The sequence below is a fragment of the Lissotriton vulgaris genome, chromosome 3_1 (genome assembly GCF_964263255.1).
Source record: "Lissotriton vulgaris chromosome 3_1, aLisVul1.2, whole genome shotgun sequence".
Taxonomy (NCBI): domain Eukaryota; kingdom Metazoa; phylum Chordata; class Amphibia; order Caudata; family Salamandridae; genus Lissotriton; species Lissotriton vulgaris.
Window position 1 is genome coordinate 496,640,014 of NC_141689.1, and position 20,250 is coordinate 496,660,263.

General features: G+C 43.6%; 1 protein-coding gene across 1 annotated transcript in view; it reads left to right on the forward strand.

Moving 5' to 3' along the window:
• Positions 1–20,250, forward strand: part of DMGDH (dimethylglycine dehydrogenase) — a 527,940-nt gene that overhangs the window by 321,384 nt on the left and 186,306 nt on the right. The window contains exon 11 of the mRNA XM_086960740.1: positions 17,067–17,197. Coding sequence (XP_086816866.1) covers positions 17,067–17,197 — 131 coding nt within the window. The remainder of the gene's footprint in view (positions 1–17,066; positions 17,198–20,250) is intronic.

Sequence of the window (20,250 nt, forward strand, 5' to 3'; positions counted from 1 at the left end):
CTGCATTGTAGCTTTGGGATTGGCCATCAGGAGACTGGGAGCGGGATGCATCTTGCTTCCTGCCCTGGAAGCAGGGAAGTAGACCGAGAGGAGGCGGCGGTGATGGCGAGCGGCAGACAGATAAGTGTTTTTTTTTTTCATTCCCTCTCCCCCACTCCGTAAAGTGTGTTTGTGCTCTGTACATGCAACAAACAAGGCTAAATAAGTGCAAGGCCTGGATCCTTGTGTGTGGTCGCTAATAATTGAGTAATAGGATTGGATAGTAAATCTGTTGACCAACAAAGCATGGCGAGGAGGCAAGCAAAGGCCTCTGATTCTTCACAGATGGTAGCAGAATAGATGAGTGAGTTGCACCCTGGCTGTATAACTACAGATCAGTAGTTTGAATCTATGTGATGCACAATCATCCTTCCAGGGTCCATTATCTGAGCGTCATTATATAGTAGAATAGCAACTCCTTAGAAAAAGTGGAATGAAACACTTTTATATGGTAGTGGTAATTCAAATGACAGGCAAAGGCTCAGAATAACATCGCCATTAACAAGCACTGGCAAAGCCAATAGGTCTCGCCTATGAGAGCAATTGGCTTTGGCAATGTGTATTTGGAAGAGTGCAGTGTCGTATATTGTAGTACGATAGAGTGGAGTGCCGTACAGTGGAGTGGGTTGGGTTGGAATCGGGTGGAGTGGGGAAGATAGGGGTGGATTGGACTGTAGAGTGAGTTTGATTGAGTGGAGTGAGTTTGATTGAGTGAGGTGAGGTTGATTGAAGTGGATGGACTTGATTGGATTGCAGAGAGGTGGATTGAAATGGGGTGAGTTGGATTGGATTGAGGTGGATTGGAGTAGGATGTATTAGATTGGTTTGAGGTAGGGTGGATTGGCTTGGGTGGATTGGATTAGATTAGGGTGGTTTGGAGTGGGGTGAATTTGAGTGGACTGGAGGGAGTGGATTGGACTGGTGTAGTGGGGTGGATTGGACTGGATTGGGGTGAATTGGAATGTGGTGGGCTGCAGTGATTGGATTTTGTGGGGTGGATTGAACTGGGGTGGGGTCGATTAGATTGGGGTAGAGTGAGGTGGATAGGAGCAGATTGGGGTGGATTGGACTGCAGTGGGGTGGACTGATTGGGGTGGATTGGAGTGGGGTGGATTAAAATGGGGTGGGGTGGAGTGAACAGGAGTTGGATGGGGTGGGGTGGACTGGAGAGGGGTGGATTTAAATGGGGTGGGTGGATTGGAGTGGATTGTTGTGCACAGGAGTGGGGTGGACTGAACTGGAGTGGGGTGGAATTTAGTGAGGTGGGGCGGATTGGAGTGTGGCGAATTGGAGTGTGGCAGATTGGATAGGAGTGGATTGGAGTGGGGCAGATTGTTGTGGATTGGAGTGGGGTAAATTGGAGAGGGGTAGATTGTTGTGTATTGGAGTGGGGTAAATTGGAGAGGGACAGATTGTCGTGGATTGGAGTGGGGCAGATTGGAGTGGGGCAGATTGGAGTGGGGCAGATTGGTGTGGGGCAGATTGGTGTGGGGCAGGTTGGAGTGGGGCAGGTTGGAGTGGGGCAGGTTGGAGTGGGGCAGGTTGGAGTGGGGCAGGTTGGAGTGGGGCAGGTTGGAGTGGGGCAGGTTGGAGTGGGGCAGGTTGGAGTGGGGCAGGTTGGAGTGGGGCAGGTTGGAGTGGGGCAGGTTGGAGTGGGGCACATTGTTTTGGATTGGAGTGGGGCACATTGTTTTGGATTGGAGTGGGGCACATTGTTTTGGATTGGAGTGGGGCACATTGTTTTGGATTGGAGTGGGGCACATTGTTTTGGATTGGAGTGGGGCACATTGGAGTGGGAGGATTTAAATGTGGTGCAGTGGGGTGGATTGGTTTGGTGTGGATTGTATTAAGTGGAGTGGATTGGTGTGGGGTGAGGTGAAGTGGGGTGGGGTGGATTGGAGTGGGGCAGATTGGGGTGTACTGCACAATTACGTGTCAAACCATAATTTCAGAAAATACACATAAGAAAGAAACAATGTTGTGCTTTGCAATAAAATAATCCTTATATTTTGAGAACAGTGTCCACAAGCAAATACAAAAGAAAGCATGAGTGCAAATTAAGAAAAGAAGACTTGGCAAAATAAAAGAAACTTGACCATAGAAAATAAATCTTTGCAATTATTTGTCCTGCTGGGCATGTTTATGCCAGTCGCATGCCTTCTACTTGCAGGGCGCTAAAAGTTAAACAGAACAGAACAGTACCTCAATGATGTCCGGAGCAATGGACAGGCACTTATTAAGTTGACTCAATCAGTGCTTGGTCACTCATCATATCAAGGAAGATGCTTGCTATGTCTACATTTGAAAAGGCAGGTAGCGAGGTTTCGTGGCTGCTGTCTGACAGCGTGTCGCACTCTTCCACAATGAGAAACCTTGTCTAGCTACAGCAGATCCTTTCTGTCTACCTCAGCACCGCACCTTCACTGCCCTGTTAAACAAGACTCCGGAGCAGCACTCGCCATGGGCTGTCAAAACTGTATCATGAAATCTCCTGCAAGTGATTATATGGACAAGAAATTACTAATTTACAGCCCCTGGGACATAAATGGGCCGGGGAACTCAAAGTGTGTCATGGAGCACTTAATCTGCTACAATCATGAAAAGAGGGGCCACAGAGCTCCCTGCTGGGGAATTGGGTGGTTATCAGGTTTTTTTGCACTTAGCTGCATTACCTCTTTAGCCCTCTAATTTTAGCACTGGTGGCATGCTCTGGGAAGCTAACATACTAGTCCCTCTGTGGAATAAAATGTAGTGATCTCACAGTATAGCGCTGCGAGGCCAAGGACAGAACCCCTCCTGCCCTGGGCCTCCCAGCACTACATAATGGATACAAGGTCCTGCAAAGGGGGCCCCACACCAGGACCTTCCAGCCTAATTGAATCCTGTGAGGCCTACCTGCCCTGGGCTTCGTAAGTCCCGGTGAAAGGGGCCCCCACAGATGAACTTGTAGCCTGATCCAGTGCTGAGGCCCATGGGATGGAAAACACCTCCCCTGTGCCTGTAAAGAATTGGCAAGGCACTTTGCTAAACACTGCCCTAGTGTGCCCTGCCAGTCTGATCTGGATGCCCCTCCTCCCCTCAGCCACCTCTCCTAACTTGCTAATGTCCAGCTATTTCGTAAAACAAAAGAGCCTTCTGTTGCCGGGTAAACGGAATACACAAGGGGCAGACAGGTTTTTAACAGAGGTGCTGCCCCGCCCTTTAGCCGGGAGGAGGCATAATTGTTGGCCTTGCTGCTGTCACCTCCTATACCCAGTCTTTCCCACCCCCCACCACTGCACCTCTATGAATGACTCGAGACACCTCACTTGAAAACACATTAGCAGAGTGATTGCTTTGGGAAGGGGGCCCTGAAGGAGCAGGTGGGCCGACTAGGAAAGTGTGACCTTTCACACAGAAAGTGGCCCACATGTGCCTGAGCTGAGCGCGAGGCCCTGGGCAGCTGCCCACACTGCCCATGCCTAGCGCCGGCCCTGTACACCCATACCCCATATCACAGCACTGAAACATTCACATCACTCTTATAGTGCGCCTCCATGCTGGCCGCTGTCATGAACTAGTTCATCAGTACCTATTTCAACCGGCATGAAGCAGTTTCCCGCCCAGTATTAGCGCCTAGTAGGTGATCACCTCCTGTGTGTAGCCTGTACGTTCCAATAACAGTATGTCAGTGTGGCGGGATATCGACCTGTAGGGCCGGACTGGGAGCCCAAAGCGGCCCTGGCAATTTTATTAGACCAGTGTGAAGCACTGCTGCTTTTGTTACTGGGGGCCGATAGTGCAGCACCTCTTCAAAATTGCCCCCCCCCATCCTTCCAGCCTCCCGGGGAAACGCCTGATGCTCGTTACGCCCAGACTGGCTCTGGCGACCTGTCCCGTGCACACTGTGCCACTGGAACTCGGCTATACGTGACTGATGAGCCCTAATAATGTGTTTTGGTTCAGGGAGGACATGGCCTGGCAGTTCAAACTGGACTGTTCCCATTGGTGCAGGGTCTAGACTGGTTTGCATAGGGGTGGATCCAATGAGGTGGCATGGTGTGCAAAATAACGATGATTACTGGAATGCAGCTATGAGTAATTACCAGTGGCTGAGAGTACTTTAAGCATTCCATCCATCTGTTTTTGACTGCTTCAGTGTGACTGTGTCCCCTCAGCACTTTATTTATCTTGCAAATCAAGCCGATTCAGTACTTTTAATATCTTTTAAAGCACACATTGACATTCTTAAGCAAGTACACCGCTATTTAAGTGAACATTTACTTTTGATTGTTTGCATAACTCTACCATGAACAGTGATCGTTTTCGGTCTGACAAAAACTGTCATGTCATACTCGTTACATTATGGATTATTAATATTCGTGAAGGTTCACTTTAACATGTCAAGCAGCTACTTAAGACTATCTGAGCAGCACAGCTGTCCGAATTTTGATCTTTTTATTTCCCTGTTCTAATAGAATATTTCCGGCTCTGTCACTATAATCGTCCCATTTTGTTTAATTGTTTAATATCAATTATTGTGGCTTAGCCTGTGTTAAATAACTTGTATTTAAAGGAGGATAATTTGGTTTACTAGTAATTGTATTTTATGGTCTTAATTAATTGCAACTAAATTTGACTTGACTTGCACTTCACAGGAATACGAGAGGCGAGTGCTTTGCTGTGCTCCAGAGAGGTGTCTGTCGTCTGCACTTTAGTTTTGAAACCCTTCAGGACCCACCAAGCTTTTTATCATTCCTAGTTCAATAGAACGAGCACGTTTGATCAGGATAATAGCAACATCTTCTACTAGAGGGATTGGATAACTTGAGTTTCAATCCGTTATTTTAAAAAAGGTACGGTACTCGTACTTTGTACCCCTACCATCCTGGTCTTTAGGTCTGTGGGAGAGGTCGGGCTGAGGGATCAGTCTCCATCTGTTATGTTATGTTATGTTATGTTATAGAAGTTTATAACTCGCACAGCTACTCAGAGTGCCCCGGCGCGAGCTCAAAGTGGAAATAGCAAAAGGGAGAAGAAACCAGCAGAGAAAGGAGAAAAAGCTTAATTGAAAAGAAAAGTTTTAAGTCTCTTTCTAAATTTTTGGGGATCCTGAAAACTACGTAAGTCAAACGGTGGTGTGTTTCAGGCCCCTGCCATGTAGGCCAAGGAGCTGTAACCTGTCCTTTTTAAGGCGGAATCTGGAGGGGCACGCCCTCAGCATTGTGGAAGAGCACAATTGTCTGGTGGGTTCATAAAACTAAAAGCGCTTCCATAAGTACACCGGACCAAGCCCATAGAGAGCAGCATGTGCCATTACCAGGGACTTGAATTTAATCCGTACTTCACAGGTAGCCAGTGCAGGTTGTGAAGGTGCTGCCTGATGCTGATCCACTTAGGGATGTTAAGAAGAGTTCTGGCTGTAGCATTTTGAACAACCTGCAGTTTGTCTACTAGATAGCCGGGCAAACCGGCATACAGTGTATTGGCATAGTCAATGATGAGCGCTCGAGTGACCGTTTCTCTTACAGATAAAGGGAGTAACGGCAGGAACTTTTTTAGCGATTTCAATATGCCAAAGCACATTCCTGTCAGTTTTTTGATCGGAGTACCAAAACTTAAGTTTCCAACAAACCAGATCCCAAGGTTCTGGACAGGTTGACCCCGCCGGGTAGGCTTGGGAGGCTTATCTGGCCAGAAAGCGTGCCATTACTGAGGGGGAAAATAACAGAAGAATAAAATCTCGGTTTTATCCTCATTGCATTTTAGCTGGGCAGCAGTGAGCCAATCAAACACTGCTGTAAGACAAGTTTTAACATGGGAAGAAGACATCTCATGTTTTTTCCAGGTATAAAGAAGCTGAGGTTTGAGCGTGGCCAAGTGGTCGAACATGGTGGACGCGCTTTAGTAGAGATCCCATAGCCCCGTCATAATCTGTTATTTATCCTGACGTCATCTGCTCAGAAACGCTGCTCCTGCTACCTCTGGGCGATCCCCAGGTCCGCTGGTGTTCTAGGACCTGTGCCCTCACCCAGCCCCCCTCCTCCCACACCAGTGAGGCAGTGTGACGTGTTATCGGTGCAGAGGCTTGAAAATTCCCGGCCTCGCATGCACACCAGCATGCAGCTTGTGACTGCTGCCTGGAGCCTTCCTCCTGCCCGAAGTTTGATCTGTGGTGGCCTACAAGGTGGGACGGTGAGTGGCAGCGATGCGAGAGGCGTTGCTGAGAGCTGCCTTGGGCTGGGTGGTCATATCGGACCACGGCGTGTCTCCCTCCGGCCTGCGCGGCTTAGTGTGGCGTGCTGAAGAGATTCGGGCGGTGGTGCCTATCTGGGAGCCCCTTTCCCCCCAATGAGGCCCGCCGTCCCACACAAGAAATACTTCCCTGCCGGGGGCGCTGACACACTGTTGGGGACCTAGTGACACGTCACGCTATCGGTGGCTGTGTCGGGCCGCAGGCTGCGCAGCAGATTATTCCCGGGCGGCCTACTCCGGCCCCGTGTGCTGCGGACCTATGGTGGATGGCGGCCTGCCTTTGGGCCCCCGCTGTTTGAGACCTACGCGGGGTCCTATTGGGGTGGTCTTCTGCTCATTTTCAGCTTGTGAGTCGAATTTACAACTCCTCCCATGCCCTTGTCACGCAGGGGGAGCATATGGTGCTGTGGCCTACCCCCCATACATCAGTGACAGTCTTTAACTCTGGTATTTCCCGCCCACCTCGGGCTCTAATCCTTGGTGTGTACAAATTGGAATGTGGAGACGTACTGGCTGCTGGCCCGGTCACTATCATTGCACACTATCAATGCCCTGTATGCGCTGGACTGGCTGAGGGGATGTGCGTAGTAGCTACAGCTTCTTAAGAGACCCCGCTCGCCTGCGGCCGCTGGGCCCTGGAGATCGGATACCGCAATCTATACATCTATACTTCCCATCTGAGACTGTGCAGTTACCCTGCTTTGGTAAAGTAGCTCTGGTGAGCACAATTGAAGGGACAGCTTCTTTTATTGAACTCCTCGAATCATGACTAAGGATAAGCTCTTAGTTGCGGCTGCATGCCAAAGCACAATGGAAAAATATGCTGGTGCTGAGGCCCAGTTGTCCACCCGGGAGACCAGATGACATCTTTGCCAGATAATTCTGCCATACTGGCCACCATAAGTGTCCAGAGACACGCTGGAGGCCAAGATTGGAGCAGTGGGCTTGGATGTCATGCTGCTATGACAAGATCTCTGTAATGCAGTCCAACGAATAACTGATGACGTAACTAGGCTATCCACTACAGAGGACACTGAATCTATCCTCCAGAAGGAAGTATCCTTTCTGGAACCTATTACGAAGGGCCTGGCGCTACGTGCAGAAGATGCAGAGGGGCGTGCCCGTAGAAATAACCTTTGCTTTGTTGGGTTCCCTGAGTGCTGTGGGGGCAATAATATGGAGGGCCTCCTGGTTAAATGGCTGATGAAGTGGATCTCACCTGGCATCCTGTCCCCTTGCTTCATAATTGAGCGGGCACACCGAGCATTGCAGCAGAAGCTGCCGCCTGATGCTCGTCCAAGACCAGATTCTTGAACTATAAAGACCGGGACACTATCCTGCAGCAGGCTAGGCAGCGAGGGACCCTTCAATATACATCATATTCCATTATGATATTTCCTGATTACACGAGGCTTGTCCAGCAGCGTTGATAATCCTTTACAGAGGCCAAAGCTAAACTCCGGCCCCTTAAGATTCAATATTCTCTTCTATTCCCAGCCAGACTGCAGATATCATATACATCGCGCACACACATCTTTGATTCAGCTGAAGAGGTTTTTAACTGGACTGATGAAGTCGTCAAGCTCAGGCCCCACACACTGCTCAGATTGGACTCTGATTCCATGTCGGGGGCCCAAGCCAAAAAATCTCCCAGCTTCAGGACAAGCAGCGCCACAGATCGCTTTCGGAGAGGCGATCCAAGGTTCGCAGCAAGTCCTGCCTCTGCTCTACAGAGGCCCCCGGGGGATCGACAGCATCCTAGATTCATCCTGTTATACCACCACCTATTGCTAGGCCGATGGCACACCGCTTGGGGCTACTTTTATTAGCGCTTCCCTTGACTTTGAAGAGACTTGTATGTACAAAGGATGCTTCTGGGGGATCTGTTGGTGGAGGGTAGTCTCTGGCCCCCATTGGGGTCGGGACAATTTTCATGCAGCAATAGATACTTCAACGTTTCATAAGGTACTAGTAGCCTGTCCCGACGTTGTACGGGTATGAATTGCTGCAGGCCAGTAGTATATTGTTTTGTAGGATTTCGTTTTGATAGCATTTCTCATCTGTGACAGGCCTGTGAAACTCTTCGATTCACAGTGCACTGCTGATGCACTTAAGAGTGCCCGTTCAGTAGTGTGTGAACTCGAGTTTCCCTACTTTATTTTTCCTTGCACTATTATATAGCGCGAACTCAACAACATGGCATGAGCACAATTTACATTACAGAAGAACACATTAATTTGTGGTAGGCACGGGGAGACAAAGCGATTTGCCCTGGAATCACAGGATGTTGAGCTGATGCCAAGATTCGAACGTAGCTCCCCAGCTGTAAAGTTCGCAATTCTAGAACTTGTGGCAGGAGGTGTGTCTAAAAGTGTATGTCGGTGCTGGCCATCAATGAGAGAGACCTGTGCATTTTTCAAATGGGCGATGAAAAAAATATGAGTATGTTGCTGGAGATGTGGGCCCCGTGCCACCAATGTACTTACCGGGGGAGGGTAAACACCCATTATTCTGCAACTTTCTTTCCGCATACCATCACTCCGCATACTTTCATTAGGAAAGTACCATGACTCCGCAATGCCATTATAACTCATGGTATTACATTTTATATGCTTTTACCACGCATACATTTACAGCGAAATTCGGTGTAAATGCATGAATGGTAAAAGCATGTTTTTTTTTAATGTTTGGATAAGGTAAGTATGGGTATAGGGGTATATGTTTTGGGGTACAGAGGTATATGTTTTAGGGTGTTTGGGTATTTTAAGGTTTCATATATAGTTTTGGGATATGGGGTACAGGGGTAGTTTTAGGGTTTAGGGATAGGTATGGGTTTTGGGGTACAGGGGTATTTTTATAGGGTTAAGATGGGTTAGTGTTTAAGGGTGTTGGGGTATTTTAAGGAGTAAGGGTGGGTTATGATTATGGGGTAAAGGGGTATTTAAAGGGAGCAGGATAGGAATACTTCTTAGGTTGTAAAGGGTAATAAAATAATAAATAAAAATAATATAAATAATGCAATTTAAAAGAATAAATGTTTTAATTAAATGAAAAAAATGTGTGTATGTATATATATATAAACTTTATTTTGCAGGCAAGACGAAAGACCTTACCAAAGGGAACACTGCAAGCGCACCACGGAAACTCCCAAGTCCCGGAAGGCAATCAAACCACGCCCTCTGGGCGTGCATACTAATGAGGAATAAAAAACGTGCAAATTGACAAGTGGTGTGCCTCTTCAATCACTTACCTGCTGCCCATGATGAAGGGATTGTTATCCTGAAATGCGTTGGCATCCCAAGATTAAATATGAACTGGGGAACCGGGCTGCAGTTCACTGTTGGCAATGTTGCGTGATCTCCCGTGCGCCAGCACATTGGTTTCAAGATTATTCACGGTAGCCAGCCGTGGGGAGGAGCACCATCGCAGGCTGGGGAGAAGGTAAACTAGCCTGCGAGACTGCGGTTTGTAACTCAACAAACTTGAAAAGTACATTGCCATGCTTAAAAAGTCTGTGACCCTGGATTCATTACCTACTAAGGTGATCAATAAACTTTATTTTGCAGGCAAGACGAAAGACCTTACCAAAGGGAATACTGCAAGCGCACCACGGAAACTCCCAAGTCCCAGAAGGCAATCAAACCATGCCCTCTGGGCGTGCATACTAATGAGGAATAAAAAACGTGCAAATTGACAAGTGGTGCGCCTCTTCAATCACTTACCTGCTGCCCATGAAGAAGGGATTGTTATCCTGAAACGCGTTGGCATCCCAAGATCCGTATTCCTGTTTATAGAGTTCTTTGTTGAAGAGAAAGACATTGTTTGTCAAGCACATGTCAATCATTTTTAAAAGCATCTTTGTATGTTCCAGTTTTGTGATGCTACGTTGTCTTAAGAAATATTGTCAGGCTTCCACTACAACGTAGCATCACGAAACTGGAACATACAAAGATGCTTTTAAAAATGATTGACATGTGCTTGACAAACAATGTCTTTCTCTTCAACAAAGAACTCTATAAACAGGAATGCGGAGCAGCTATGGGGATTTCATTTTCCCCAAACTATGCAAACATCACCATGGGCTGGTGGGAAAAGACAATTGCATGGGACAGCAACAACCAATCAGATCTGGATCGAATAATTCTATGGGTACGTTACATAGATGATTTATTTATAATTTGGAATGGAACAGACTCGCAATTCCAAGAATATTTCTCCAGACTAAACAACAATGAAATTGGACTGCAGTTCACATGCTCCACTAGTAAAAAACATATTGACTTTTTGGATACTAAGATCTACATTTCAGAAGGGAAAATCGAATCTACTCTTTTTCGAAAAAAAACAAACCCACCAATAGTGTGCTTCATGGCACCAGTTTCCACCCGAAAGCCCTGCTGAACAGCATACCGTATGGAGAATTCATACGACTAAAGAGAAATTGTTCAAAAACAGATGATGCCGAAATCAAAATTGAGGAGAGCAAAGAAAGATTTGCATCACGAGGATACAAAGATCTTGTTCTAAAGAATTGCAAAAAGAAGGCGGACAAGAAGACCAGAGCAGAAATCCTAATGGAAAAACCAAAAACAACTAAGGACAATGACCCCCCAAGGTTTATAACTACCTACAGCAAAGAGAGTGGTAACATCTCAAACAAAATGAAAAAATATTGGCATTTGATATCAGGAGATCCTGATATAGGAGAACTTGTTGGCAAACAACCCTCAATAACCTATAGAAAAAACATCTCTCTCCAAGATCTCCTTGTGAGAAGTCATTTTCAAACCAAACAGAAAACGAACTGGCTGATAGACCAACGAAAAGGATTCCAACCCTGCACATCTTGTAAAGCATGTAAGATCGGCAAAAGCATGAAGAGCATTGAAGAACCCGATGGTAAAATAATGCAAATTGATCAACAAATTACCTGCACCTCGAAAAATGTGGTATATGTAATCGAATGCAGATGTGGTATGAGATATATAGGTAGCACAACGTGCATGCTGAAAAACAGAATCCTTGAGCATATCCGTGCAGTGAAGAACAAGAACATGCTGTATGCAACTGCTAAACATATAAGCACTTGTCAAAATGGAGACTGGAGAGCAATGAAATTCTATGGTTTGAAATGCTGTCAAAAATGGAGAGGGGGCGACACTGTTCGTAGACTACATCTAATAGAGTCCCGCCTTATCATCCGACTTCGAACCAAAATCCCTAGAGGCATGAACTTTGGAGAAGACCTTCACATACATCTAGAGTGACTGTGCATAAATCCACCATAAACTCAACTAAAAGGATACTGAACCAGACACCAGAACAAAATGAAATATGGTACTAATCCTGCACCAAATAATGAACTAAAACTTTGCCCATGTGTATTAACATGTGACGCTATGTACTATACAATGTAATGTAAAAAAACACACCGGTCTTTCTTTTCTTTTTACGAATTTTAAATATTTGGTTCCAAACTATGTATCCCATAATGCCACCTTAGGGCTAACATGGGCCAGTATTTAAATGGGAATTGTAGAAGGACTTACTGACCGTGACCAAAGGCTTGTTTGGCTGAAACGCGTCGGTGGGGTGAAGCGCTAATTAAAAAGGCCTCAGCAAAGTATCTGGTTGTGCCGCCTCCTTTGTGTTTCAATATATATATATATATATATATATATATATATATATATATATATATATATATATATATATATAATCTCAAATGAGATCACAGCTTTCAGTAAAGACCATCCAGCACTCCATGAGGTAATAATCACTCTGATTTATTTCTTTATTAAACGACAACAACTACGCGTTTCGGCAGCTTCGCGCTGCCTTGTTCACGATGTAGGAGCGCCATTTTTTTAACATTAAGATAGTCAGTAAATATAGGCGAAGGACAAGTATTTGCTTTGCACTCAGGAAATTGTCACAATACCATTACGGGCTCCATCTTAGAACATGTTAAAAGACATATTATAAATGACAGTCTACCTATTCCCAGTGTGTACATTTGGTTTGAACATAATTTACAAACAGTTCACCTTTTTACATTCCGGTCTAGAACTGTTATACTTTGGAAAACATTCGGAATTTTTATATTTTGCAGCAAAATTAAATACTTGCATTAAAATTCCGAACAACATTATTCCTTTCTATCAGTACATGCCATGTGGCTATTTTTCCTTGTTTTCCTGAATGCCAATATATAAAATTATTTTCACAGCAAGGCTGTTAACATTTCAAAGTGCTAGTGCTTAAATTAGACATTCACGTTATAAATAATCAATCATCAAAAAGTGCTAATGCTTTTATAACTACAGTACTCTCTTAAAAGTGCTAGTGCTTAAGTATACATATATCAATGTAATTTCAATTAATATTAGCATACTTTATTACAGTACTAGATAATAAAGTGCAAGTGCTTTATCGTAATTTAAATATATAAAAAACCGGAATAAATATCATCATATACTTTACAAAATACACTTAAAAAATAAAATTATTTTTCATAAAACTTCAATTTTTTTTCTTTTTTCCTTTTCATACCATTCTCTAAAATAATTACTTAAATGTTTCACTGTATTACACTATATATAAAGTGTTATGTCGAAAAAATTGATATAAATCTTATTTACCTATTTCCCTCGCTCTTAATCAAAACAAAAATTTAATTGAAAACTAGAAAACAAATGGTACTTGAATGCGCTGACTCCTACTTATTTCCTTATTGTTTACTCAATCTCATCATCTTTCTACCACCAAGTATATAGGTCCTCATCTACATTTAACCCATGGGGTTCCATGCTGTCAAACTCCAATATGAAATACGTTTCTAACCTACGGAGTTCCTTTTTTCCTACTTCCCCCCTCTCCTCTTTCTCGGTACTTCGGCTATACAACTATACTGTAAGCATTTGGCATCACTCTGATGATGAGTTTGGAAATGTCTGGCAATCGGGTATGTTTTATCCTGATTGATAATTGCTCTCAGATGCTGCAAAATTCTATTAAATACAGGCAAGGTTGTACTACCTATATATATCTTTTTGAAGGGACATTGCAACATATAGACCACAAAACTTGATCTACAACTTAAAAAGCCTTTAATCATGATGGTTTTATTAAAAGATGTTTTAAAATGTGTGCAATTTATTCCATGGCTGCTCACCTTACATCTAAAACACTTCCTAAAACCCATTTTTTGCTGAAGCCATGTGGCCCCCTGCTCCCCCTTCTGTTCTTGGTATTCACTTTTCACTATCCGATCTCTCAATGATTTCGATTTTCTATATACCACATTCGGATGTTTACTCACTTTGTATCATTTTTCACTAGATACCGATGTTTATTCAGAATGGACCTCACTTCCTTATGTTTAACATTAAAAGTTGTTATAAATAAGTGATTAACTGAATTTGGTTCTGATTTTTTAAGATTATTCCTTCTCTGTTGGGTTCTAGATGGTTCAAAAAATACTTTGTCTTTCTAGGTTCCTAGCTTTTGAAGCAGCCCCATGTACAGTTTTCGGTGAATAACCTCTCTTTAGGAACCTGCTGGTCATTTCCTGCTCCACTCTGCAATACTCCTCTTTACTACTACATGCTCTCCGTGCCCTATAGAATTCTTCAAAGGGTATGCTTCTAATGAGAGGCGCAGGATGGGCACTTTCCGCATGAAGAATAGTGTTGCCAGCTGTTGGCCTTCCTAAAGATAGTAGTTTCAAGATTGCCCTCCACTGCTCTAATTCTAATATCTAGAAAATCTATGGAGGTTCTGCTACAATGTCCTAGAGTGCCTCTGGATTCAAGGGGACTTAATCCCCCAACCTAAAATGCGCCATGGGGTGCCTTTGCACACTCGTCACATCAGGCCCCACCCCTTCCCTTCACCACTGTGCAAACGGGCACTCTGGCACGTTGTAAGTTGGTCGATTAAGTCCCCTTGAAGGCTGAGGGTCCCTTGGGTCGAACTAGGCCACCAGGTACCTCCAGTAAGTGCCACAGAGCTGCGTTTCAGAGAGGTGTAAAAAGGAGTGTGTCTTTGGAACACCACTCTTCAACGCAGCTCTGTGGCGCTTACTGGAGGTACAAAATCAAAACAAGTAGGGTGCGCACCAAATTCTTAACGATAAATATTGTGAAGTTGGTGCCTGCTCCTAGGGTATCACCCCCTGACCTAGGTGTCTTTGACTCAGTGAATGAAGCAGCGACACCTGATTAGGCATCGGCCCCCTGGGCACAGCGTATGGGTACACAACTGTTATGTGTTGAATAATTGTTCCAAACTGAATACCAGTTCTCCAAAAGTTGATCAAGCAAATCAAAATTATTTATTCATAATTTTCCATCAAAATGTTCCAAATCATAATCCAATGTTTCAAGAGATCACGGTGTTGTAATCACAGCAGCTTGCCAACCATTTACAATCCCTATGCATTTCGGGCGAATTGCCCTTCATCAGGGAAGCGATCTGAAAACAATAAAATGCCCACACTTGTATCGCTCGAGCACACACAGTCCGTCTTTTGTGTTTTCACTTCACACGGACCTTCATTTGAACACGGCGTCACCCGCCCGTGTACCACATTGCACTGTGAGAACACAGAGAGGGTTTCACCGCGACATCCAGTACGTTTTAAACCTTGGCGTTCACCGCTTCATACGTCTCGTTAACGTTGCACGCGCCCGATATCTGCGATCACTTTTTGTTTTGAGTTTTGAACAGTTCACATTTTGTATTTGGTTTATTGCACTTTTTGCTTTTTGTTATACTGACTGAAGTCGGGCATACCGCCATTATCATTCGTTCACGCATATGCGTTTCTCAGCACCTTTAACGTTCACGCCTTTAGGGATCCTTTATTCGCCTTCACTCTGTTGCCGACGGTTATTTGCGCTGACCCAGCATATTTACGATACACATGGTTTCTTCACACTTGTATATGGCTTTAGATGCGTTCACTTCTTGATTCACGGATTAAACCCTACAAAGTTAGTTCGTAGGTGTGCGCACATAGTTTGGCATCTCATGCATTTTATTGTTTACCGATCGCTCCCCTGATGAGGGGCAATTCGCCCGAAATGCATAGGGATTGTAAATGATTGGCAAGATGCTGTGATTACAACACCATGATCTCTTGAAACATTGGATTATGATTTGGAACATTTTGATTGAAAATGTTAAATAAATAATTTGGATTTGCCTTTATCAACTTTTGGAGAACTTGTGATTCAGTCTGGAACAATTATTCAGTACATAACATTTGTGTACCCATACGCTGTGCCCAGGGAGCCGATGCCTAATCAGGTGTCGCTGCTTACTGGAGGTACCTCATACCCTAATATAACCTTTGATACACCCACTCTAAAATACAGACTACCATTTTCGAAACCATTGACATACCAATACCAGTTAGTACATACTCACTCACTAATTCCTAGGTCTACACACACACACATCCACTCATTCACTCACTCACTCATACATGCAGTCAACCATCAATACAGCATTATCATATGCACTCACATATCTATACAAACACTCAAACACTGCCACTCATCCATAGAGTTACTCAAACACCTAGTCAGTCATGCAAAGAATCAATCACACTCCCATTTACTCACCTATACAATTATACATACACCACCTCACTTATTCAAACATATACTAACACATACTTACACTCTTATACAATAACTAATACAAGTACACACTGATCCATACAGCCACTCTCATAATCACTCACTCTCACATAGTTATTTAAACACTCCCAACACTCACATACACTGCCTTTCACATATGCAGTTACTCACTCTTGTACCACTGAGGCATCCATTCACTCACCAATACACCCATACACACATGCACACTCAACCACCCATACAGCCCTTCACAGATGCACTCTTGAACCCATACACCCAGTGAATCACACATCTATGCATTCACACCCCCCACCCACCCACACAGATGCTCAGACACCCATACAGATACTCAGACAACCAATCAATAACCCATATAGATCCTCATTTAGCCACTCACCAACCCATGCAACCGCTTACGCACCAACTGACAAACTTAACTGTGTGAATGTCTGTATCAGTCACTAACCCATGCATTTAGTAAGACACATTTAATCACTCACTTATTCAGCCAGTCACGCACCTACTAAATCATCCATCCAGACACTTATACACCCACTCATTCTTCAATAGTCCTTGGCATATATATAAAGTCACTGGATGATGTCATGAGTGATGTCGTCAGTGATGTCACTGACCATACATACACACTTACCTGATATACTTATGATTTTCATGTGGTAAAGGTATTGCGAGGTAAAGATCACGTTTTAAAGGAGGGTTCCCCTCTATATCGGACTAGTTGTTTTTTCCCTTGAGGTATCTGCTGCCTGCTATCTCCAGAGAATGATTAGTATGTAATCTTTCTAAACTACATTTACTGATGGGTGTGATAATGTGCTTTTTCTTACTACCGCATTAAAAGAGTAATACCTTAAAATTGTAACCAGTGTATAAAAGTGAAAATGGATGAATTACTAAGCCTGCCCCTCGTTTTTGTGGTTTCCTATTTTTGTCACAAACAGTTTATATTTATTCAAAATCAAAACCACAATATTTATTGCAAACAGCAGAAACCCTACTTGTGCATCAAACCTAAATTCACAATGCATACTACTTTCTGGCACACTGTTAATAGTTTTCCATTATACGAGAAAGTGTAATATGGTTAGCCATTTTAAAGCATACTTTCCCCCTCTGCTTTTCCAGGTTGGTTTTACAAACATAAGTCACATGCTAACACCAAGGGGGCGTGTCTATGCTGAGCTTACTGTTTCTCATTTGACTCCTGGGGAGTTTTTGCTGGTCACTGGTTCTGGATCGGAGCTCCATGATCTCAGGTTTGTGTTTTTTTTTATTTGTTACTAAGTTATGTTTGATGATTTCTCGTTCATACACTTGTTCTTTCTTAGACCCTGCTCACTTACCTTTGCTCACTGCATTGCTTAAACCTGTCACCCGTACCTTGCTTTTTGCACATGCCGTGTGCGTGGTCATTGATGTTGTGAGGCACTGCAAAATTATTTTTTAGAATAGGGTATTCCAATATTCCAATAATCTTCAACTGTTGCATTTCTGGAGATTCTGTAACCTAGGCGCATGTTGAAGTATTCCTGAATACCTGTCCCCTCTGAGTCCAGAGCATTAGCAACCACAAAAGTCCTACTGCACTGATGGTTTTACCTTGTTAATTTGGAACTGAGAAAAAAGCAACAACTGATAATTCCCTTCTGTGCTGTGTACTCAGGAACCCTGAGCACCACCTATTCAAGGACGTACCAGATTCTAAAGTTGACACTATGAAATAGCTGTACATTTTTAGCAATACACATATCTACAGGGGACAAGTCTAGATTCCTATGCAGTTGTGAACAGAGTCTCCCCCGGAGTCCTTCAAATGTCCTCCTCAAGTGTATACTAGACCTCCCACTGGTGTATTCCCTACGCTGTTAAGTCAGTATAGCAATCTCAGTGCACTTGAATAATAGTTAGTAGCTGTGAAATGTGCCCTACAGAATGACAAAGGAAGTGCAGGCAGGGGGATATAGATGGAACAAGAGATTCCTCTGGAGCTGCAACCGAGAAATTGGGTTGTGAAGCTCCTGGAACATTGACGTCTAGACTTAGCTTCAGTGAATTAAAAACGAGCTAGATCTGTGTGTGGTGAATGGCTGTGTCGGTGTGGAGACATGGACAGCAATAGTCCTGCTGAGAACAAATGAGGAACGCCTGCTGACAGGCTTTTGTAAATGCAGGTTGGAAAGCAGGTTTCTGTTGGGAAATACGTCATCCTGGGATGTGGGGGAAAATGGTATTGCAAAGGATGTAGATACATTTGCAGATGCATTGTAGGAAAATCCAAATTATGGTGCTTTTCTTAGTTCCTCCAATGGGTATAGTGATTTTATATTACATTTGTAATGGGGGGCATATTGCATCTACAATGCATCTGCAAATGTATCCAAATCCTTTGCAATACCAGTTTTCCGGGGAAAATCCAAATTATGGTGCTTTTCTTAGTTCCTCCAATGGGTATAGTGATTTTATATTACATTTGTAATGGGAGGCATATCATTTATGCTGGGCACAGCCTCTCCTGTCAATGCATTGTCTTGAAAATCATCATGGAATATATAAAATAAAGTAAGCCCCTACTGTAGTTATAAGGATATTGCAAGTCACCAAGGAGATCCATAACCATATTGACCATGTTGAGGAACAAGGCTGAAGGCGGTGTTCCTTTATAAGGTCATGGAACTCCAAGGTTACTTGCAATAGCCTTATAATGCACAGAGAGGAGGTACTTCATTCCTTATAATAAATGGTCACACCATAACCAGTCTCACAAACCACTTGCTTGATGCTTTGCGCTTTCATATGAAACAGGTGATGTCTAGGAGTGGATCTTTTGTAATATCGAATATTAAAATTAGAATCTGTAGTGAAACATTAAACACGCCAAAACATAGTTAAATATTTATTGCAAAAAGATGTTGGAATCCGTTTAGTAAAAGTAAGATTAAAAAAAACACTTTAGCTCGGGGTAAGTAGAAACATGCAGAGAGGTTCTGCCTCTTCCGTAGTTATCTAAAGTGTGGAAAAAATAAACTTGTTACTATAAATGTCTCCTTTCTGTTTATCACAGTTTATCTGGAAAACAGAGTAGAGTAGAAGCAGAAAACTGTTTCGTGTTTTTTAAAGTACAGCTCAAATCATGCTTTGTGACCTGGAGGACTGCACAGGCATGGGTCGTTCATATCTAACTACAGATGACTTTTCCAACACTCTAAAGTCCTGGAACCATTGCATGGAATAGTTCATTGGTTAGGAGGCCTAACATTTAAATAAGCATTATATAGATTTACTGGTCGGGTGGGGAGCCTTGTGACTTCTATGTGAGGAACCTGCTGGTTATGAGTTTCTCTAGCCTGGGGTGAACTGGTTACTGCCTTCACACTAGTGCTCCTTCTTAGTAAACTTCAATTTGTGGTGCCGCATCTCATAGTGTCACTGTTGCTGATCTCTTTGAGATAGTGGTAGGAACCAAGGCCCACAAGAAATGGATACAAGATGAAAAGCTAGTCAAATACTCCTATGAAAACATTAGCAGGCCTGCCAGTCGTGCAAGTCATAAAAGGAATGTGGAAAATAGGCAGAATGCGGTAGCTGGGCCAATGACTGGTTAACGGGGTGTAACAATGTGCATTACATAGGTCTGTAGTTAGAATCTTAAAAAGATTCATTCAGAGATATTGAAAGGACAGAATTTCATTGTGCCATTATTATTGGTGAACCAGTGTGCTTAAAAATTAGTTTGATTACCAATTTGATCACATATGATGGCTTTTCCAAATTTCCATCGTTTGTACTATTTGACATTTGCCCCAATGTATGTCCTTCCTACGCTTTATTAAGCATATTAGCAACACAGAGTACAAAAATAGCACTTGGGATAAGTTTAAAGGCAACGGTGCACAACGCAAGTATTCAAGCCTGCAAACCTGTTCGGTTAAGACAGACTTCTTAACTGCGTTCCATTTAAACACACTGGCATACGTCTCATATAGGATATGCTGAAACCCTGATCTGTTGACAGCCCCTGCACTGGAGCTGTGCAGCTTTGGTGGAGGGGTGAATGGGGGCCTGCTAACAAGCCACATGCAGTTGATGTTTTGCATATTTGTTGAACATAACTTGCGTTTCAGACGCTCAACGTTTTTGACTCTACATTACATTCCTTTGAGATCCATTTGCTGCCAGAGCAGTCTCAATGATGTTTGGAGTGTGTTGTTTACATAAACTAATTATTGTGGTGGTGTAGTAGTTAATCAATAATCTTGATTATGACTGATCAAAAAAGACAAATTCTTAAACCCAGTTTGTGACGTTGTAA